The 23,482-nt window shown below is 48.6% G+C and overlaps 1 protein-coding gene across 1 annotated transcript in view; it reads right to left on the reverse strand.

The window, feature by feature from the left end:
- The window catches only part of dna2 (DNA replication helicase/nuclease 2), a 166,285-nt gene that overhangs the window by 96,142 nt on the left and 46,661 nt on the right, over positions 1-23,482 (reverse strand). The window contains exon 8 of the mRNA XM_038821845.1: positions 50-167. Within this exon, the coding sequence (XP_038677773.1) occupies positions 50-167 (118 nt within the window). The remainder of the gene's footprint in view (positions 1-49; positions 168-23,482) is intronic.

The following is a 23,482-nucleotide window of genomic DNA, read 5'->3' on the forward strand; positions in this document are numbered from 1 at the left end:
GCTATGGCCCAATAATTTGCATGCCATGAATTTCCCAATTGTTTTATACCTCTCCTGTCCATACGATTGCCTGGTACTGGATGCATGGCACCAGTTTTGAGATAGAGCAGAAATCCAGCCTCTGGATCTCCCCTGCGTTCCTGGCTCAGCAACGTGTACAGAATTACCTGCACAAAAGGATAAAAATGTATCCTTATTTCATTTATTTTCATAGTTGACCAAAATAAACAATCTATAAACTCTTATCCCATCAAACATTTATTTCATAAACATCAAAATTCAGAATTTTAAGAGGTGATTTGATCAGTTTTAAGAAATTAAGGAGAACACATAGAATCTATTTCCACTGATTAGGGAGTCTAGGACTAGGGGCAAAGTCTAAAAGTTAGAACCAGACTGTCCAGGAGTGAAATTAAGAAATTATTTTTCACTCATAGGGTGGTAGAAGTTTGGGACTCCCTTCCGCAAACAGAAATTGATGACAGATCAACTGTTTGGGTGTCATGTAGCACAGTGGTTAGCACTGGGACTGCGACACCGAGGGCCCGGGTTCGAATCCCAGCCCTGGGTCACCGTCCATGTGGAGTTTGTGCATTCTCCTCATGTCTGCGTGGGTTTCACCGCCACAACTCAAAGGTATGCAGGTTAAGTGGATTGGCCCCTTAATTGAAAAACAAATAGTAGTGTTTAGGGCAGAACGGTAGCACAAGTGATTAGCACTGTGGCTTCACAGCGCCAGGGTCCCAGGTTTGATTCCCCTCTGGGTCACTGTCTGTGCGGAGTCTGCACGTTCTCCCCGTATCTGCGTGGGTTTCCTCAGGGTGCTCCGGTTTCCTCCCACAGTCCAAAGACGCGCAGACTCAATGGGCCGAATGGTCTCCCTTCTGCACTGTAAATTTTATGAGGGAAGGGTGGAATTGAATCACTTGCACAATACTGCTGGGCCAAATAGAATTTCCAGCACTGAAGGAGACTATTTGTACCAGAGCCAGGATTATCCAAATCTGACCTAAAATCCACAGAGCTCTTTGAAGCAAGCGTCCTCAGATAGTGATCAGAAACACGTACGGTGACATTGCTTTCAGCATGCCTCACTAACTGGCAGCTTAAGTCCTGCCGTTAGCCCACTACGCCAGAGTGTCTCAGACTAGATCAGCAAGCTCCTGCTGCTGGGCCGACACAGCCCTGGACTCATTATTTTCTGCTGCTCGTCTCCATAAACCTTCTCATTATTTGTTGTATTTACCTCCATGGGTTGCAGGATTGGAAAAGATTAGTAGATAAAGATCAATGAGGGAACAGCCTCCTTGTGCCAATGAGAGCAACCGTGACCAATTCTTGAACACCCACAAAGCTCAAAACATTGAACTATCAGGAGAAAGAACAAGAGTTGGAAAAAGTGGAGCAAAACGTACAAATTTCTGGGGACAATGCCACTCCATTCACCATCCCGCCGATCGGTTACCCTCCTCATACATCCTCTGTGGGGTAAACTGCCTCTGGATAATGACACCGAAATGATTGAAAAGGGGATTGAAAGGGGCTGGTTTAGCACACTGGGCTAAATCTCTGGCATTTAAAGCAGAGCAAGGCAGGCCAGCAGCACGGTTCAATTACCGTACCAGCCTCCCCGAACAGGCGCCGGAATGTGGCGACTCGGGGCTTTTCACAGTAACTTCATTGAAGCCTACTCGTGACAATAAGCGTTTTCATTTCATTTCGGTAAGAGTCCCAAGACCCAATTTCTCAGTGAGCCTCAAACATGCGAGTCTGTGAGTCACAGCGTTCAAACATTGGCTGAAACCAATTTCCACCCCAGTATGTTGAGATAGAGAGATAGATAGATAGAGAAATACAGCACAGAACAGGCCCTTCGGCCCACGATGTTGCGCCGAACTTTTGTCCTAGGTTAATCAAAGAATTTTGGACAATTTTCATGGCCAATCCACCCAACCTGCACATCTTTGGACTGTGGGAGGAAACCGGTGTACCCGGAGGAAACCCACACAGTCACGGCGAGGATGTGCAGACTCCACACAGACAGTGACCCAAGTCGAAATCGAACTTGGGACCCTGGAGCTGTGAAGCAATTGTGCTATCCACAATGCTACCGTGCTGCCCTTAAGAAGTTAACCTACACTCCATTATTCTACCCTAATCCATGTACCTATCCAATAGCCGCTTGAAGGTCCCTAACGTTTCCGACTCAACTACTTCCACAGGCAGTGCATTCCATGCCCCCACTACTCTCTGGGTAAAGAACCTACCTCTGACAATCCCTCTATATCTTCCACCATTTATCTTAAATTTATGTCCTCTTGTAATGGTGTGTTCCACCCGGGGAAAAAAGTCTCTGACTGTCTACTCTATCCATTCCCCTAATCATCTTATAAACCTCTATCAAGTCGCCCCTCATCCTTCTCCGTTCTAATGAGAAAAGGCCTAGCACCCTCAACCTTTCCTCGTATGACCTACTCTCCATTCCAGGCAACATCCTGGTAAATCTCCTTTGCACCTTTTCCAAAGCTTCCACATCCTTCCTAAAATGAGGCGACCAGAACTGCACACAGTACTCCAAATGTGGCCTGACCAAGGTTTTGTACAGCTGCATCATCACCTCACGGCTCTCCCTCTGCTAATGAACGCTAGCACACCATTGGCCTTCTTCACAGCTCTATCCACTTGAGTGGCAACTTTCAAAGATCTATGAACATAGACCCCAAGATCTCTTTGCTCCTCCACATGGCCAAGAACCCTACCGTTAACCCTGTATTCCGCATTCATATTTGTCCTTCCAAAATGGACAACCTCACACTTTTCAGGGTTAAACTCCATCTGCCACTTCTCAGCCCAGCTCTGCATTCTATCTATGTCTCTTTGAAGCCGACAACAGCCCTCCTCACTATCCACAACTCCACCAATCTTCGTATCATCTGCAAATTTACTGACCCACCCTTCAACTCCCTCATCCAAGTCGTTAATGAAAATCACAAACAGCAGAGGACCCAGAACTGATCCCTGCGGTACACCACTGATAACTGGGCTCCAGGTTGAATATTTGCCATCCACCACCACTCTCTGTCTTCTATCGGTTAGCCAGTTTGTTATCCAACTGGCCAAATTTCCCACTATCCCATGCCTCCTTACTTTCTGCACAAGCCTACAATGGGGAACTTTATCAAATGCCTTACTAAAATCCATGTACACTACATCCACTGCTTTACCGTCATCCACATGCTTGGTCACCTCCTCAAAGAAGTCAATAAGACTTGTAAGGCAAGACCTACCCCTCACAAATCCGTGCTGACCATCCCTAATCAAGCAGTTCCTTTCCAGATGCTCAGAAATCCTATCCCTCAGTACCCTTTCCATTACTTTGCCTACCACCGAAGTAAGACTAACTGTAATTCCCAGGGTTATCCCTATTCCCTTTTTTAAACAGGGGCACGACATTCGCCACTCTCCAATCCTCTGGTACCACCCCTGTTGACAGCGAGGACGAAAAGATCATTGCCAACGGCTCTGCAATTTCATTTCTTGCTTCCCATAGAATCCTTGGATATATCCCGTCAGGCCCGGGGGACTTGTCTATCCTCAAGTTTTTCAAAACGCGCAACACATCTTCCTTCCTGACAAGTATCTCCTCGAGCTTATCAGTCTGTTTCACACTGTCCTCTCCAACAATATGGCCCCTCTCGTTTGTAAATACTGAAGAAAAGTACTCGTTCAAGACCTCTCCTATCTCTTCAGACTCAATACACAATCTCCCGCTACTGTCCTTGATCGGATCTACCCTCGCTCTAGTCATTCTCATATTTCTCACATATGTGTAAAAGACCTTGGGGTTTTCCTTGATCCTACCTGCCAAAGATTTTTCATGCCCTCTCTTAGCTCTCCTAATCCCTTTCTTCAGTTCCCTCCTGGCTATCTTGTATCCCTCCAGCGCCATGTCTGAGCCTTGTTTCTTCAGCCTTACATAAGTCTCCTTCTTCCTCTTAACAAGACATGCAACCTCTCTTGTCAACCATGGTTCCCTCACTCGACCATCTCTTCCCTGCCTGACAGGGACATACATATCAAAGACACGCAGTACCTGTTCCTTGAACAAGTTCCACATTTCACTTGTGTCCTTCCCTGACAGCCTATGTTCCCAACTTCTACACTTCAATTCTTGTCTGACAGCATTGTATTTACCCTTCCCCCAATTATAAACCTTGCCCTGTTGCACGCACCTATCCCTCTCCATAACTAAAATGAAAGTCACAGAATTGTGGTCACTACCTCCAAAATGCTCCCCCACTAACAAATCTATCACCTGCCCTGGTTCATTACCAAGTACTAAATCCAATATGGCCTCCCCTCTGGTCGGGCAATCTACATACTGTGTTAGAAAAGCTTCCTGGACACACTGCACAAACACTACCCCATCCAAACTATGTGATCTAAAGAGTTTCCACTCAATGTTTGGGAAGTTGAAGTCACCCATGACTACTACCCTGTGACTTCTGCACCTTTCCAAAATCGGTTTCCCAATCTGTTCCTCCACATCTCTGCTGCTATTGGGGGGCCTATAGAAAACTCCCAACAAGGTGACTGCTCCTTTCCTATTTCTGACTTCAACCCATATTACCTCAGTAGGCAGATCCCCCTCGAACTGCCTTTCTGCAGCTGTTATACTATCTCTAATTAACAATGCCACCCCCCCCCCCACCTCTTTTACCATCCTCCCTAATCTTGTTGAAACATCTATAACCAGGGACCTCCAACAACCATTTCTGCCCCTCTTCTATCCAAGTTTCTGTGATGGCCACCACATCGTAGTCCCAAGTACCGATCCGTGCCTTAAGTTCACCCACCTTATTCCTGATGCTTCTTGCATTAAAGTATACACACTTCAACCCATCTCCTTGCCTGCAAGTACTCTCCTTTGTCAGTATTACCTTCCCCACTGCATCACTACATGCTTTGGCGTCCTGAATATCGGCTTCCTTAGTTTCTGGACTACAAATCCGGTTCCCATTCCCCTGCCAAATTAGTTTAAACCCTCCCGAAGAGTACTAGAAAACCTCCCCCCCAGGATATTGGTGCCCCTCTGGTTCAGATGCAACCCGTCCTGCTTGTACAGGTCCCACCTTCCCCAGAATGCGCTCCAATTATCCAAATACCTGAAGCCCTCCCTCCTACACCATTCCTGCAGCCACGTGTTCAACTGCACTCTCTCCCTATTCCTAGCCTCGCTATCACGTGGCACCGGCAACAAACCAGAGATGACAACTCTGTCTGCCCTGGCCTTTAACTTCCAGCCTAACTCCCTAAACGTGTTTATTACCTCCACACCCTTTTTCCTACCTACGTCGTTGGTACCAATGTGCACCACGACTTCTGGCTGCTCACCCTCCCCCTTCAGGATCCTGAAGACACGATCCGAGACATCCCTGGCCCTGGCACCCGGGAGGCAACATACCTTTGAGAGAGAGGGAATTGCAGGCAGTTGCTCAGATGAACTGCGATAAAAATAACATTAAGTGGCAAAGAACTGGATGAGTTTCTGTAGCGTTCCCAGGACTACTTTCTACATCATCAATGCAAGAAATTAGAATGGGGTACTTGATGGCAGTTCTGGAGTGGTTTGGGATTGGACCATTTGTGACCTGGGTAAAGCTACTATATAAGGAGCCGAGTGCGAGTGTCCGCACAAACAACATCAGCTCGAGATACTTTTCTCTCCACCGTGGGACTTGGCAGGGATGTCCAATGTCCCCCCTGCTGTTTGCACTCTTGATTGAGCCTTTGGCCATCACATTAAGAAGTTCGGGGGTATGGAAAGGAATAGTGCAGGGGGGGGCGGGGGTAGAGCATAGGGTGTCCTTATATGCCGATGACTTATTATTATATGTGTCGGAACCGAATGGCTCAATAGGGCGAATACTGGAGCTGCTGCGAGTGTTTGGGTCTCTCTTGGGGTACAAACTAAATCTAGACGGGGGGGGGGGCTGCCGTTCTGTAGGGCAGGGACTCACTTTTTGATTTGATTTATTATTGTCACAAGTATTAGTATACAGTGCAAAGTATTGTTTCTTGCATGCTGTACAAACAATGCTTACCGTACATAGGGAAGGAGAGACTGCAGAATATAATGTTACAGTTATAGCAAGGTGTAGAGAAAAGATAAACTTAATACGAGGTAGGTCCATTCAAAAGTCTGATGGCAGTAGGCAAGATGCTGTTCTCGAGTCGGTTGGTACGTGACCTCAAACTTTGGTATCTTTTTCCTGATTGAAGGAGGTGGAAGAGAGTATGTCCGGGGTGCGTGGGGTCCTTAATTATGCTGGCTGCCTTTCTGAGGCAGTGGGAATTATAGATAGTCAATGGATGGGAGGCTGGTTTGCGTGATGGACTGGGCTACATTCGCGACCTTTTGTAGTTTCTTGCGGTCTTGGGTAGAACCATAGCAAGCTGCAATACAACCAGAAAGAATGCGCTCTATGGTGCATCTGTAGAAGGTGGTGAGGGTCATAGCTGACATGCCAAATTTCCTCAGTCTTCTGAGAAAGTAGAGTCATTGGTGGGCTTTCTTAACTATAGTGTCGGCATGGGGGGACCAAGACAGGCTGTTGGTGATCTGTACACCTAAAAACTTGGAAGCTCTCAACCCTTTCAACTTCGTTCCCATTGATGTAAACAGGAGCATGTTCTTCACTACGCTTCCTGAAGTCGATGATAATCTCCTTAGTTTTGCTGACATTGAGGGAGAGATTATTGTCGTCGCACCAGTTCACCAGATTCTCTATCTCATTCCTATACTCTGTCTCATCATTGTTTGAACTCCGACTCACTACCGTGGTATCAACAGCAAATTTGAAAATCGAGCTGGAGGGGAATTTGGAGGTGTATAAGGAGTATTGTAGGGGCTGAGGACACAGCCTTGTGGGGCACCGGTGTTGAGGATGGTCGTGGAGGAGGTGTTGTTGCCTATCTTTACTTGATTGTGGTCTGTGGATTAGAAAGTTCAGGATCCAGTCGCTGAGGGAGGAGCCAAGGCCAAGGAGTTTGGAGATGAGTTTCGTAGGAACTCACTTCCGGTACGGGGGGGGTAGGGGGGGGGGGGGGGTGCAGGTTGCCCGGGAGTGGGGGGACTCCACAGTTACAACATTTCTAGTTTGGTGGGGAGAGTGAAAGCCGATCTGGCAAGGTGGGATGGTCTCCCTCTGCCACTGGCAGGTCGAGTACAGGCCATTAAACTGAACGTGTTGCCGCGATTTCTGTTTATTTTTCAATGCCTGCCGATTTTCCTGCCAATGGCTATTTTCAGAGAGATTGAGGGAAGGATTACGTCATTCATATGGGGAGGGAAGGTGGCCAGAGTTAGAAAGGTGCTGCTAGAGAGGAAGGCAGGCAGGGGGTTTGGGTCTTCCAAACCTGATGTATTACTACTGGGCAGCGAATGTGGAGACGGTGCGGAGCTGGGTCAGAGGGGTTGATACCCAGTGGGTCAGAATGGAGGAGAGTTTGTGCAGGGGGTCGGGATTGAAAGCGGTAGCAGCAGCGCTGCTCCCTATGGCCCCGAGAAAATACTCGGAGTCCGGTAATAATAGCTTCATTGAGAATTTGGAGGCAGTTTCGCCAACACTTCGGGTTGAGGGCAGTGTCAAGGGAAATGCCGATTCGGGGGAACCACAGATTTGAGCCAGGGAGGTGGGATGGAATTTTCCGGAAATGAGAAGAGAAGGGGATTAAGATGCTAAAAGATTTGTTTCTTGGGGGTCGGTTTTCAGGATTGAAGGAACTGGAAGCAAAGTATGGGCTGGAGCAGGGGGAAATGTTTAGGATTACTGGAAGGAGGTTTTTAGGGTAATTTCTAAAGTGGTGCACGTGAAACTGGACCCGGACCCACTCTTGAGAAGGTTAAGTTTAAACTGGGGGGGGGGGGGGTTCTACAATTAGAACATAGAACATGGAACAGTACAGGTCCTTCGGCCCTCGATGTTGTGCCGAGCAATGATCACCCTACTCAAACTCATGTATCCACCCTATACCCGTAACCCAACAACTCCCCCTTAACCTTACTTTTTAGGACACTACGGGCAATTTAGCATGGCCAATCCACCTAACCCGCACATCTTTGGACTGTGGGAGGAAACCGGAGCACCCGGAGGAAACCCACGCACACACAGGGAGGACGTGCAGACTCCGCACAGACAGTAACCCAGCCGGGAACCGAACCTGGGACCCTGGAGCTGTGAAGCATTTATGCTAACCACTATGCTACCGTGCGGCCCCACGGTTCCCGGCATAATTCATGGGCATTATTCATTATGCACTTTCGAGAACTGGATAACACCGTAGATTAGTTGGGGGGGGGGTTAATGGTGACTATGGGTGATTGGTGATTCCTGATTCCTTTCTGCCATTTGTTTATGTGAGCATGCGGGCTAATGTTTGGGGTTTGGTGAGAGGATGGGATCGTTGTTATTGATATGGGGATTGACATATTTGTTACTGATTATTATTTATTGTTGGTGTGTGTAAATTTGTGAGAAAATGTGAAAAAGGAGAATAAAGAATATATTTTTTTAAAAATCAATGCAAGAAATGGGACCATGTTGGATTTAGGAAATGTAATGGAACAAGTAGCCAATGTAAGGGCAAGGGAATAGCTCACAAGCAACATGCAGAACATGACTGGATTCAATATAATAATAAGCTTTTAGATAGAGGATCTGGATCAGCGCAGGCTTGGTGGGCCGAAGCGCCTGTCCCTGTGCTGTAATTTTTCTTTGCTCTTCTTCTTTGTTGTTTTATTGTCACAAGTATAAAGTTACTGTGAAAAGCCCCTAGTCGCCCCATTTCGGCGCCTGTTCGGGGAACCCGGTAACGGGAAATGAACCCGCGCTGCTGGCCTTGGTCTGCATCACAAACTAGCTGTCTAGCTCACTGAGCTAAACCAGCTAAACTCAGAAGGCAAACAAAGATAAAGGCACTAGGTTAGAAAAACGATAATTTTAAAATGATAAAAACGAAACTGGCCCAGATAAATTGGAAACACAAAAAATTGGCAAATGAATATTGAACTAGCTCGTACAAGAAGCAAGAGACGGCGAAGCAAAAGCTTGGAGAATTGCAGAAATACAAGTTTAAAATAAACCATGATGAATGTACCCCTAGGACTTCTGGTTGCGGCGATGCAGTGCTAAGCCGCACGTTCGGTGGCTCCCGCTATTTTTGGACTTTTGGGCTCTTTTAAGGGCCCGCAATGGCGCTGTTTTGAATTTTCCCCGGGTGGGAACACAGCCTCTGTGCTTGGCGGCCGGTGGATGGGCTGGACTAGAAGTGGAGCGACCAGAAAATTAACTTTGCAGCAGAAGAAGGTGCGAGGCAGAAAGGACACGATGGCGGCGGGCAGGGAACCGGCAGCGTAGCAGCAGTGGGCGAGGGAGCAGCAGGAGCTGCTGCTGCGCTCCTTCCAAGGAACTAACGTCTGAGATCCTGGAGCCGTTGAGGGCATCGCTGGACAGGCTCGGGGGTGAGTCAGACGGCACAGGCTGCGGAGATTCGGGAGCTGCAGCAGAAGGCTTCGGAGAGCGAGGACGAACTCCTGGGCCTGGCGGTGAAGGTGGAGTCACACGAGGCGCTTCACAAGAAATGGTTGGCAAGGATGGAGGAGATGGAGAATCGCTCCCGCCGGAAGAATCTGCGGATTTTGGGCCTCCCGGAGGGGCTGGAAGGTTCGGATTTGGGGGCCTACGTGGTCCTGATGCTGAACTCGTTGATGGGTGCGGGTTCGTTCCGGGGATCCCTGGAGCTGGAGGGTGCCCATCGGGTGATGCTGCGGAGGCCCAGGCCGAACGAGCCGCCCAGGGCGGTGCTGGTCCGCATTCAACGCTTGGTCGACCATGAGTGTGTGCTTCGTTGGGTGAAGAGGGAGAGGAGTAGCAAGTGGGAGAATACGGAGATCAGGATCTACCAGGACTGGCGTGCGGAGGTGGCGAAGAGTAGGGCTGGGTTTAACCGGGCGAAGGCAGTGCTCCACAAGAAGGAGGTCAAGTTTGGCCTGTTGCAGCCGGCACGCCTGTGGGTCACCTATAAAGACCACCAACTTTACTTTGACTCCCCGGAGGAGGCCTGGACTTTTGTGCAGGCAGAGAAGCTGGACTTGAACTGAAGACTGGGGGCTGGGCAACATTGTACACAACCCGGAGGCTTTGTCCTCCTTGATATCCTTTCACTTTTTTCTTTTTGGTTCTATTGGACGGTGTTTTTTTGCTGTTCTGTTTTTTTTTGTCTGCTTTTCGGGACTGTTATCTGTTTACTTGGGTGTTTTATCATATCACGTTGGGGTTTTTATTATTTCACTGGTTGCGGGTTTAGGTGGGGTTCCCGGCCCTGTTTGGTCATGTGCCTGTCTTCCCGCGTTTTGGGTCGGGGGCGGGGCTTGGGATGGGGGCGCGGGCTTTTCTCCCGCGCTGGAGACGCAGGGGGCAAGGTCGGCATTGGGGGAATGGATGTGTGTCACCTGGGAGGGTAATTGGTGTGGCGGGAGCAGCCGGGGTCAGCAGGAGTCGGCTGACTTACGGAAGTACAATGACTGGAGTTACGCAGCTAGGGGGGGGGCCCTAGCTTTGGGGGGGGCAAAAGAGGGGGGATACCGGGTTGCTGCTGGAATGGCCAAGAAGGAGCAGGAGCGTGCAGAGGGGGTCGGGATGGGGGTCTGTCGCTGTGGGGAACAGGCTGAGCGGGGGGCGCGGGCACGTGGCGGATTACAGAAGGGTGATGGCTAGTCGACGGGGGAGGGGGGCAGGTGGCCCTCCGATCCGGCTGATCACCTGGAATGCGAGGGGACTGAATGGGCCGGTTAAACAGTCCCGCGTGTTCACGCACCTGAGGGGGCTGAAGGCGAACGTGGCTATGCTTCAGGAGACGCACCTGAAGTGGCGGATCAGGTTAGGTTAAGGAAGGGGTGGGTGGGCCAAGTGTTTCATTCGGGGCTGGATGCAAAAAACCAGGGGGTGGCGATCCTGGTGGGGAAGAGGGTGTTGTTTGAGGCGTCGAGTGTGGTGGCAGACAGCGGAGGGAGGTACGCGATGGTGAGCGGCAAGCTACAAGGGGAGCGGGTGGTGCTGGTCAATGTATACGCCCCAAATTGGGATGATGCAGGTTTCATGTGGCGCATGTTGGGCCGGATTCCAGATTTGGAGCCTGGTAATGGGGATAGCCATTTCAGACCATGCCCCGCATTGGGTGGACCTCGAGCTGGGGAAGGAGGGGGACCAGCGCCCGCTGTGGCGCTTGGAGGTGGGGTTGCTGGCGGACGAGGAGGTGAGGGGGCGGGTTCGAGGATGTATCGAGGGGTATCTAGAGGTCAACGATAATGGGGAGGTCCGAGTGGGGACGGTCTGGGAGGCGCTGAAGGCGGTGGTTCGGGGAGAGTTGATCTCCCTTCAGACCCACAGGGAGAGAGGGGAGCAGAGAGAAAGGGAGAGATTGGTGGGGGAGACGGTGAGGGTGGACAGGAGGTACGCGGAGGCCCCGGAGGAGGGATTGCTGAGGGAGCGGCGCAGCCTTTGGGCTGAGTTTGACTTGTTGACCACCAGAAAGGTGGAGGCTCAATGGAGAAAGGCTCAGGGAGCGGTGTACGAGTATGGGGAGAAGGCGAGCAGGATGCTGGCACACCAGCTCCGTAAGCGGGATGCGGCCAGGGAGATTGGTGGTGTTAAAGATCAGGGAGGAAATGTGGTGCGGAGGGGGGTAGACATTAATGGGGTCTTCAGGGACTTTTATGAGAGACTATATCGATCCGAACCTCCGGCGGAGGGGGGGGGATGGGGCGCTTTTTAGACCGGCTGAGATTTCCGAGGGTGGAGGAGGGACGGGTGGAGCTGACGGGCGCCAGTTGAGCTCGAGGAGCTGGTCAAAGGGATAGGGAACATGCAGTCGGGGAAGGCGCCGGGGCCGGATGGGTTCCCGGTTGAATTTTACAAGACGTATGCAGACCTGCTGGGCCCCCCGACAATGTCTCGGGCGCTGATCTCCTTGATTCTTAAGCGAGACAAGGATCCCCTGCAGTGTGGGTCATACAGGCCGATCTCACTCCTGAATGTGGACGCCAAGTTGTTGCCAAAAATCTTAGCCACGAGGATTGAGGACTGTGTGCCACAGGTTATTCACGAGGATCAAACGGGGTTTGTGAAGAGGAGGCAGCTGAACACTAATATACGGAGGCTCTTGAACGTTATAATGATGCCGGCGGTGGAAGGGGAGGCGGAGATAGTGGTGGCGCTAGATGCAGAGAAGGCCTTTGATAGGGTCAAGTGGGAGTACTTGTGGGAGGTGCTGGAAAGGTTCGGGTTTGGGGAGGGGTTTGTCAGTTGGGCGATGCTGTTGTATGATGCCCCGATGGTGAGTGTGGCCACGAATAAGAGGAGGTCGGAGTATTTTCGATTGTATCGAGGGACGAGGCAGGGGTGTCCCCTGTCCCCCCTACTTTTTGCGCTGGCAATTGAACCCCTGGCTATGGCGCTGAGGGAGTCGGGGGATTGGAGGGGGGTGGTTTGGGGTGGGGAGGAGCACCGAGTGTCGCTCTACGCGGACGACCTTTTTTTGTATGTGGCGGACCCGGTGGAGGGAATGATGGGGATTCTCCGGGAATTTGGGGGTTTCTCAGGGTATAAGCTTAACTTTGGGAAAAGCAAGCTGTTTGTGGTCCACCCGGGGGACCAGGAGGGGGGGGGATGGGGTGGCTCCCGCTGAAAAGGGCGGAGAGGAGCTTCAGCTACTTGGGGGTTCAGGTGGCCAGGAGCTGGGGGGCCTTGCATAAGCTTAACCTCACAAGGCTGGTGGAGCAAATGGAGGAGTTTAAGAGGTGGGACATTCTGCCGCTGTCTCTGGCGGGTAGGGTGCAGTCAGTCAAGATGACGGTGCTCCCGAGGTTTCTGTTCCTGTTCCAGTGCCTGCCCATCCTTATCCCGAAAGCCTTTTTCAGGCAGGTTAACAGGAGCATTACAGGATTTGTGTGGGCACACGGGACCCCGAGGGCGAGAAGGGTGTTTCTGGAGCGGGGCAGGGATAGGGGGGGGCTGGCACTGCCCAACCTCTGTGGGTATTATTGGGCTGCCAACGCAGCGATGGTGCGTAAGTGGGTAATGGACAGGGAGGGGGCAGCATGGAAGAGGATGGAGATGGCATCCTGTGTGGGCACGAGCCTGGAGGCGCTGGTAATGGCTCCCTCCAACGAGGTATACCACGAGGCTACCCTCAAAATTTGGGGGTAATGGAGGCAGCACAGTGGGGTGGTGGGGGCCTCGATGGGGTCCCCGATACGGGGGAACCACCGGTTTGTTCCGGGGAGAATTGATGGCGGGTTCCTGAGTTGGCACAGGGCAGGTGTCAGGAGGCTGGGGGGCCTGTTCATAGATGGAAAGTTCGCGAGCCTGGGTAAGCTGGAAGGGAAGTTTGGGCTCCCCCCGGGGAGCACCTTTAGGTACACGCAAGTAAGGGCATTTGTCAGGCGGCAGGGTTCCCTCTGCTGCCGCCGCGTGGGGTTCAAGATAGGGTGCTCTCGGGGGTGTGGGTTGGAGAGGGGAGGATCTCGGAAGCGTACCAGGTGATGCAGGAGGTAGACGAGGCCTCGGGGGAGGAGCTGAAAGGTAAATGGGAGGAGGAGCTGGGTGAGGAGATTGAGGGGGGTACGTGGGCGGATGCCCTGGAAAGGGTGAACTCCTCCTCTTTTTGTGCGAGGCTTAGCCTCATACCGTTTAAGGTGCTGCATAAGGCTCATATGACCGGGACAAGATGAGCCGGTTTTTTGGGAGTGATAACAGGTGTATTAGGTGCTCTGGGGGCCCAGCAAACCATGTCCATATGTTCTGGGCATGCCCAGCGCTGGGGGAATTTTGGAAGGGTGTAGCAAGGACGGTATCAAGGGTGGTAGGATCCAGGATCAATCCAGGCTGGGGACTCGCAATATTTGGGGTTGCAGTGGAGCCGGGAGTGCAGGAGGTGAAAGAGGCCGGTGTTCTGGCCTTTGCGTCCCTAGTAGCCCGGCGGAGGATTCTTCTTCAGTGGAAGGATGCGAGGCCCCCAAGCGTGGAGGCCTGGGTCAGCGATATGGCGGGATTTATTAAATTGGAGGGGGTGAAATTTGCCCCAGTGCAGGGGCTTTTCAGGAAATGGCAACCATTCCTAGATCTCCTGGCAGAACTGTAAAATCAAAAGGTCAGCAGCAGCAGCAACCGGTTTGGGGGGGGGGGGGGGGGGGGGGGGGGACCTCTTTGTTTTGGGTTGAATCTTTGCCAACGACGGGCGTTTATTTATTGTTTCTCTTTTGTATATATGGGGGGGGTTTGTTCTTTGAATTTTCTATTACTGTTTTCTTTTTTGTGAAAATGTGCAAATTTGAATAAAAAAATTTTTTTTTTTTTTTTTTTTAAATGAATGTACCCCTAATAATACATCATAAAATTAAGCAGGATAGAGTGGAAAGATAGTTTGGAAAAGCTAAGAAAAAAAATGGAGAAGACTGTCAGGGCACATAAAAGTTAATGGGAAAAGAATTCATAAAAACAGTTCAAAGAATAGGTTCAAGAAAGAGATGAAAAAGGACATACTTGTGCAGAAGATGAATGAATGATGCAAAGACTAAAGGAGTTCCATCACATTTTCACTGGAGTGATCCTGAGAACGCAAAGATCCATAGAATCCATACAGTGCACTGATCTTCCAAAAGAGCACCCTACCTAGACCAAATCCCCCGATCTATCCCCGCAACCTCACCCAACCTTTGGACACTTGAGCGCAATTTAGCATGGCCAATCCTCCCAACCTGCAGATCTTTGGATTGTGGGAGGAAACCGGAGCACCCAGAGGAATGGGAGACATGGGTAGAGCAGGGACAGGAATGGTTGTTGCAGGTTCCAGGATTTAGATGTTTCTGTAAGAACAGAGAAGATGGTAAAAGAGGGGGGTGTGTGGCATTGTTAATCAAGGAAAGTATTACGGCGGTAGAAAGGACGTTTGAGGACTCGCCTACTGAGGTAGTATGGGCCGAGGTTAGGAACAGGAGAGGAGAGGTCACCCTGTTGGGAGTTGTCTATAGACCTCCGAATAGTTCCAGAGATGTAGAGGAAAGGATTGCAAAGATGATTCTCGACAGGAGCGAGAGTAACAGGGTAGTTGTTATGGGGGACTTTAACTTTCCAAATATTGACTGGAAATACTATAGTTCGAGTACTATAGATGGGTCAGTTTTTGTACAGTGTGTGCAGGAGGGTTTTCTGACACAGTATGTAGACAGGCCAACAAGGGGCGAGGCCACATTGGATTTGGTACTGGGTAATGAACCCAGCCAGGTGTTAGATTTAGATGTAGGTGAGCACTTTGGTGATAGTGATCACAACTCGGTTATGTTTACTTTAGCAATGGGCAGGGATAGGTATATACCGCAAGGCAAGAATTATAGCTGGGGGAAAGGCAATTATGATGCTATTTGGCAAGATTTAGGATGTATAGGATGGGGAAGGAAACTGCAGGGGATGGGTACAATCAAAATGTGGAGCTTTTTCAAGGAACAGCTACTGCGTGTCCTTGATAAGTATGTACCTGTCAGGCAGGGAGGAAGTTGTCGAGCAAGGGAACCGTGGTTTACTAAGGAAGTTGAAGCACTTGTCAAGAGGAAGAAGAAGGCTTATGTTAGGATGAGACATGAAGGCTCAGTTAGGGCACTTGAGAGTTACAAGTTAGCCAGGAAGGACCTAAAGGGAAAGTTAAGAAGAGATAGGAGAGGACACGAAAAGTCGTTGGCGGATAGGATCAAGGAAAACCCTAAGGCTTTCTATAGGTATATCAGGAACAAAAGAATGACTAGAGTAAGATTAGGGCCAATCAAGGATAGTAGTGGAAAGTTGTGCGTGGAATCAGAGGAGATAGGGGAAGCGTTAAATGGATATTTTTCGTCAGTGTTTACACTGGAGAAAGACAATGTTGTCAAGGAGAACACTCAGGTTCAGTCGACCAGGCTAGATGGAATTGAGGTTCAAAAGGAGGAGGTGTTAGCAATTTTGGAAAATGTCAAAATAGATAAGTCCCCTGGGCCAGATGGAATTTATCCTAGGATTCTCTGGGAAGCCAGGGAGGAGATTGCAGAGCCTTTGTCCTGGATCTTTATGTCGTCTTTGTCGACAGGAATAGTGCCGGAAGACTGGAGGATAGCAAATGGTGTCCCCTTGTTCAAGAAGGGGAGTAGAGACAACCCTGGTAATTATAGACCTGAGAGCCTTACTTCGGTTGTGGGTAAAATGTTGGAAAAGGTTATAAGAGATAGGGTTTATAATCATCTTGAAAAGAACAAGTTGATTAGCGATAGTCAACACGGTTTTGTGAAGGGTAGGTCATGCCTCACAAACCTTTTTGAGTTTTTTGAGAAGGTGACCAAACAGGTGGATCAGGGTAAAGCGGTTGATGTGGTGTATATGGATTTCAGTAAGGCGTTTGATAAGGTTCCCCATGGTAGGCTATTGCAGAAAATAAGGAAGTATGGAATTGAAGGTGATTTTTAGCGGTTTGGATCAGTAATTGGCTAGCTGAAAGAAGACAGAGGGTGGTGGTTGATGACAAATGTTCATCCTGGAGTTCAGTTACTAGTGGTGTACCGCAAGGATCTGTTTTGGGGCCACTGCTGTTTGTCATTTTTATAAATGACCTGGAAGAGGGTGTAGAAGGATGGGTTAGTAAATTTGCAGATGACACGAAGGTCGGTGGAGTTGTGGATAGTGCTGAAGGATGTTATAGGATACAGAGGGACATAGATAAGCTGCAGAGCAGGGCTGAAAGGTGGCAGATGGAGTTTAATGCAGAAAAGTGTGAGGTGGTTCACTTTGGAAGGAGTAACAGGAATGCAGAGTACTGGGCTAATGGCAAGATTCTTGGTATTGTAGATGAACAGAGAGATCTCGGCATCCAGGTACATAAATCCCTGAAAGTTGCCACCCAGGTTAATAGGGCTGTTAAGAAGGCATATGGTGTGCTAGCCTTTATCAGCAGAGGGATTGAGTTTCGGAGCCACAAGGTCATGCTGCAGCTGTACATAACTCTGGCGCACCTGGAGTACTGCGTGCAGTTCTGGTCACCACATTATAGGAAGGATGTGGAAGCTTTGGAAAAGGGTTCAGAGGAGATTTACTAGGATGTTGCCTGGTATGGAGGGAAGGTCTTACGAGGAAAGGCTCAGGGAATTGAGGTTGTTTTCGTTAGAGAGGAGAAGGCTGAGAGGTGACTTAATAGAGACATATAAGATAGTCAGAGGGTTAGATAGGGTGGACAGTGAGAGTCTTTTTCCTCGGATGGTGATGACCAACACGAGGGGACATAGCTTTAAATTGAGGGGTGGTAGATATAGGACAGATGTCAGAGGCAGTTTCTTTACTCAGAGAGTAGTAGGGGTGTGGAACGCCCTGCCTGCAACAGTAGTAGACTCGCCAACTTTAAGGGCATTTAAGTGGTCACTGGATAGACATATGGATGAAAATGGAATAGTGTAGGTCAGATAGGCTTCAGATGGTTTCACAGGTCGGCGCAACATCGAGGGCCGAAGGGCCCGTACTGCGCTGTAGTGTTCTATGAAACCCTAGTCAGACAGCAGATATAAGAATTGAACCCGTGTCCCTGCCACTGTGAGGCAGCAGTGCCGCCATAAGATGTAAGAATTGCTCTGATAGTCATAGGTGGCAGTAACAGATTATCTGGTCATTAGCAACACTGCAAAATTTGGGAACTCACTGCCGCATTATCTGCGTTACAACAGAGCCTATTCTTCAAAAAGTACTCCATTTCCTGGAAAGCAATGTGGGACCCCCTACCATTGTGAAAGGTTCTAGACAAAAGCTAGACTCTCTTTAAAAAAGGCTTCTGGCTTTGATGGTTGCATCCTGGGAAACTGAGGGGTAACAGAGAGGAAACCACAGAGCCTTTGACTAGAATCTTTCAAACAACCTAGAAAAACATTATTTTTTTAAAAATGTTTCCAATTAAGGGGAAATTTAGAATGGCCAATCCACCTACCCTGCTCGTCTTTGGGTTGTGGGGGTGAGACCCACGCAGACACGGGGATAACGTGCAAACTCCACATGGGCAGTGGTCCGCGGCCAGGATCGAATGTGGGTCTGCGGCACCATGAGGCAGCAGTGCTAATCACTGCACCACCTTGCTAACCCTTTCAAACAATCTGAGATATGAAAGTTGTATCAAGGACTGGATAATTACAAATGTTAGATCAGTTTTAAAATGTAGAAATGGATAAATTAAAGAACTGTAGACAGTCAGCCCAAAACTTTGAGTCTGTAACGCAGGGTAAAATTGATATTCAAGTTTTTAAATTTAACCCAGAGGGACATGGATTCATTATAAACCACCAGCGCAAATTTGTAAAAGACTAGCCATGTCAGATAAATTGAACACTTCTCTGACAAAGTTGTCTATTAATAAAGCGCATGCGGTTAATTTTCAAACGGTATTTGATAAGGTGGTATGCAGGAACTAAAGCCAGTAAGGTACTAAATAATAAACTTATTGTGACTAAGGGGAAGAGTAGACAGGGAAGAGATGATGAACACAAAGGGACAGGTGGTCTGAGGTGCATTTGTTTTAATGCAAAAAGTGTAGCAGGTAAGGCAGATGAACTTAGGGCTTGGATTAGTATCTGGGAATATGATGTTATTGGTATTACTGAGACTTGGTTGAGGAAAGGGCAAGATTGGCAACTAAATATCCCAGGGTATAGATGCTTCAGGAGGGATAGAGAGGGAGGTAAAAGGGGTGGAGAAGTTGCATTACTGGTCAGAGATGATATCACAGCTGTGATTAAAGAGGGTACTATGGAGGATTCGAGCAGAGGCAATATGGGTAGAGCTAAAAAATAGGAAGGGTGCAGTAACATAGTTGGGACTTTACTATAGGCCTCCCAAAAGCGAGCGTGAAGTAGAGGTACAAATATGTAGACAGATTATAGAAAAATGTAGGAGCAACAGGGTGGTTGTGATGAGAGATTTTAGCTTCACCAACATTGAATGGGATTCATGTAGTGTTGGAGGCCTAGATGGAGCAGAATGTGTAAAGAGCATCCAGGAGAGTTTTTTTAGAGCAGTATGTAAATAGTCCAACTCTGGAGGGGGCCATACTGGACCTGGTATTGGGGAATGATCCCGGCCAGGTAGTTGAAGTTTCAGTCGGTGATTACTTTGGGAATAGCGATCACAATTCCGTAAGTTTCAGAATACTCATGGACAAAGACGAAAGTGGTCCTAAAGGAAGAGTGTTAAATTGGGGAAAGGCCGAGGATAACAAAATTCGGCAGGAGCGAGGGAATATAGATTAGGAGCAGCTGTTTAAGGGTAAATCCATATTTGAAATGTGGGAGTCTTTTAAGACTTTTAAGGTTGATTAGAGTGCAGGACAGACATGTCCTGTGAAAATGAGGGACAGAAATGGCAAGATTAGGGAACCATGGATGACGGGTGAAATTGTGAGTCTAAGATGAAAAAGGAAACATATATAAGGTCTAGGCGACTTAAAACTGATGAAGCTTTGGAGGAATATCGGGAAAGTAGGACAAATCTCAAACGCGCAATAAAGAGGGCTAAAAGGGGTCATGAAATATCTTTTACTAACAGGGTTAAGGAAAATCCCAAAGCCTTTTATTCATATATAAGGAGCAAGAGGGTAACTAGAGAAAGGATTAGCCCACTCAAAGACAAAAGAGGGAATTTATGCATGGAGTCAGAGGAAATGGGTGATATTCTTAATGAGTACTTTGCATCGGTATTCACCGAGGAGAGGGTCATGATGGATGTTGAGGTTAGGGATAGATGTTTGATTACTCTTGGTCAAGTCGGCATAATGGGGAAGTTTTGGGTATTCTAAAAGGCATTCAAGTGGACAAGTCCCCAGGTCCAGATGGGATCTATCCCAGGTTACTGAGGGAAGTAAGGGATGAAATAGCGGGGGCCTTAACAGATATCTTTGCAGCATCCTTGAGCACGGGTGAGGTCCCAGAGGACTGGAGAATTGCTAATATTGTCCCTTTGTTTAAGAAGGGTAGCAGGGATAATCCAGGGAATTATAGACCTGTGAGCTTGACGTCAGTGGTAGGCAAACTGTTGGAGAAGATACTGAGGGATAGGGTCTATTCACATTTGGAAGAAAATAGACTTATCAGTGATAGGCAGCATGGTTTTGTGCAGGGAAGGTCATGTCTTACAAACTTAATAGAATTCTTTGAGCAGCACGGTAGCATGGTGGTTAGCATAAATGCTTCACAGTAACCTATGCATTACTGGTGTAGGGTGGATGAGTAGGGTTGAGTAAGGCCCGAAGGGCCTGTTCTGTGCTGTACTGTTCTAAATTCTAAAGTGACAAAGTTAATTGATGAGGGAATGGCTGTAGGTGTCATATACATGGACTTCAGTAAGGCATTTGATAAAGTTTCCCATGGCAGGTTGATGGAAAAAGTGAAGTCGCACGGGGTTCAGGGTGTACTAGCTAGATGGATAAAGAACTGGTTGGGCAATAGGAGACAGAGAGTAGTGGTGGAAGGGAGTGTCTCAAATTGGAGAAAGGTGACTAGTGGTGTTCCACAGGGGTCCGTGCTCGGACTACTGTTGTTTGTGATATACATAAATGATCTGGACAAAGGTATAGGTGGTCTGATTAGCAAGTTTGCAAATGATACTAAGATTGGTGGAGTTGCAGATAGCGAGGGGGACTGTCAGAGAATCCAGCAAAACATAGATAGATTGGAGAGTTGGGCAGAGAAATGGTAGATGGAGGTCAATCCGGGCAAATGTGAGGTGATGCATTTTTGAAGATCCAATTCAAGAGCGGACTACACAGTCAATGGAAGAGTCCTGGGAAAATTGATGTACAGAGAGATCTGGGAGTTCAGGTCCATTGTACCCTGAAGGTGGCAACGCAGGTCGATAGAGTGGTCAGGAAGGCATACAGCATGCTTACCTTCATCGGACTGGGTATTGAGTACAAGAATCGGCAGGTCATATTACAGTTGTACAGGACTTTGGTTAGGCCACATTTGGAATACTGCATGCAGTTCTGGTCACCACATTACCAGAAGGATGTGGATGCTTTAGAGAGGGTGCAGAGGAGGTTCACCAGGATATTGCCTGGTATGGAGGGTGCTAACTATGAAGAAAGGTTGAGTTGATTAGGATTGTTTTCGTTGGAAAGACAGAGGTTGAGGGGGGACCTGATTGAGGTCTATAAAATGAGAGATATGGTCAGGGTGGATAGCAACAAGCTTTTTCCAAGAATGGGGGAGTCAATTATAAGGGGGTCATGATTTCAAGGCGAGAGGTGGAAAGTTTAAGGGAGATGTGCGTGGAAAGTTTTTTCACGCAGCGGGTGGTGAGGGCCTGGAACGCTTTGCCAGCTGTGCATTTAAGATGCATCTAGAGAGATATATGAACGGGCAGGGAACAGAGGGAAGTAGATCCTTGAAAAATAGGCAACAGGTTTAGATAAAGGATCTGGATCGGCGCAGGCTGGGAGGGCCGAAGGGCCTGTTCCTGTGCTGTAATTTTCTTTGTTCAGGAGCTTTTTGATAAAATGAAGACAATTGATATCAGAGGGAGAGTAGTAGCATTGAAAGAAAACTGGTTATAGGAACAGAAAAGAGTGAGCAGTGAGAGGGACCTCTCCCTTTCTCGTAATAGAGTAAGCACCCTCAGGAACAGTACCCCAGTGAGACTCAGTATCGTCAGGAACTATACCCCAGTGAGAGTCAGCACCTTCAGGAACTATACTCCACTAAGAGTCAGCATCTTAAGGAACTATACTCCACTAAGAGTCAGCACCTTCAGGAACTGTACTCCACTAAGAGTCAGCACCTTCAGGTACCACACTCCACTAAGAGTCAGCACCTTCAGGAACTATACTCCACTAAGAGTCAGCACCTTCAGGAACTGTACTCCACTAAGAGTCAGCACCTTCAGGTACCACACTCCACTAAGAGTCAGCACCTTCAGGAACTGTCCTCCACTAAGAGTCAGCACCTTCAGGTACCACACTCCACTAAGAGTCAGCACCTTCAAGAACTGCACTCCACTAAGAGTCAGCACCTTCAGGAACTATACTCCACTAAGAATCAGCACCTTCAGGAATTACACTCCACTGAGAGTCAGCACCTTCAGGAACTATACTCCACTAAGAATCAGCACCTTCAGGAATTACATTCCACTAAGAGTCAGCACCTTCAGGAATTACACTCCACTGAGAGTCAGCACCTTCAGGAACTATACTCCACTAAGAGTCAGCACCTTCAGGTACCACACTCCACTAAGAGTCAGCACCTTCAGGAACTGTACTCCACTAAGAGTCAGCACCTTCAGGTACCACACTCCACTAAGAGTCAGCACCTTCAAGAACTGCACTCCACTAAGAGTCAGCACCTTCAGGAATTACACTCCACTAAGAATCAGCACCTTCCGGAATTACACTCCACTATGAGTCAGCACATTCCGGAATTACACTCCACTATGAGTCAGCACCTTCAGGAACTGTACTCCACTAAGAGTCAGCACCTTCAGGTACCACACTCCACTAAGAGTCAGCACCTTCAGGAACTATACTCCACTAAGAATCAGCACCTTCAGGAATTACACTCCACTGAGAGTCAGCACCTTCAGGAACTATACTCCACTAAGAATCAGCACCTTCAGGAATTACACTCCACTAAGAATCAGCACCTTCCGGAATTACACTCCACTAAGAGTCAGCACCTTCAGGAATTACACTCCACTAAGAATCAGCACCTTCCGGAATTACACTCCACGAAGGGTCAGCACCTTCAGGATCTGTATCCCACTGAGAGTCCGCACCTTCAGGAACCACACTCCGCGAAGAGACAGAACCTTCAGGAACTGTACTCCACTAAGAGTCAGCACCTTCAGGAACTATACTCCACTAAGAATCAGCACCTTCAGGAATTACATTCCACTAAGAGTCAGCACCTTCAGGAATTACACTCCACTGAGAGTCAGCACCTTCAGGAACTATACTCCACTAAGAGTCAGCACCTTCAGGTACCACACTCCACTAAGAGTCAGCACCTTCAGGAACTGTACTCCACTAAGAGTCAGCACCTTCAGGTACCACACTCCACTAAGAGTCAGCACCTTCAAGAACTGCACTCCACTAAGAGTCAGCACCTTCAGGAATTACACTCCACTAAGAATCAGCACCTTCCGGAATTACACTCCACTATGAGTCAGCACATTCCGGAATTACACTCCACTATGAGTCAGCACCTTCAGGAACTGTACTCCACTAAGAGTCAGCACCTTCAGGTACCACACTCCACTAAGAGTCAGCACCTTCAGGAACTATACTCCACTAAGAATCAGCACCTTCAGGAATTACACTCCACTGAGAGTCAGCACCTTCAGGAACTATACTCCACTAAGAATCAGCACCTTCAGGAATT

The sequence above is a fragment of the Scyliorhinus canicula genome, chromosome 16, assembly GCF_902713615.1.
Source record: "Scyliorhinus canicula chromosome 16, sScyCan1.1, whole genome shotgun sequence".
Taxonomy (NCBI): domain Eukaryota; kingdom Metazoa; phylum Chordata; class Chondrichthyes; order Carcharhiniformes; family Scyliorhinidae; genus Scyliorhinus; species Scyliorhinus canicula.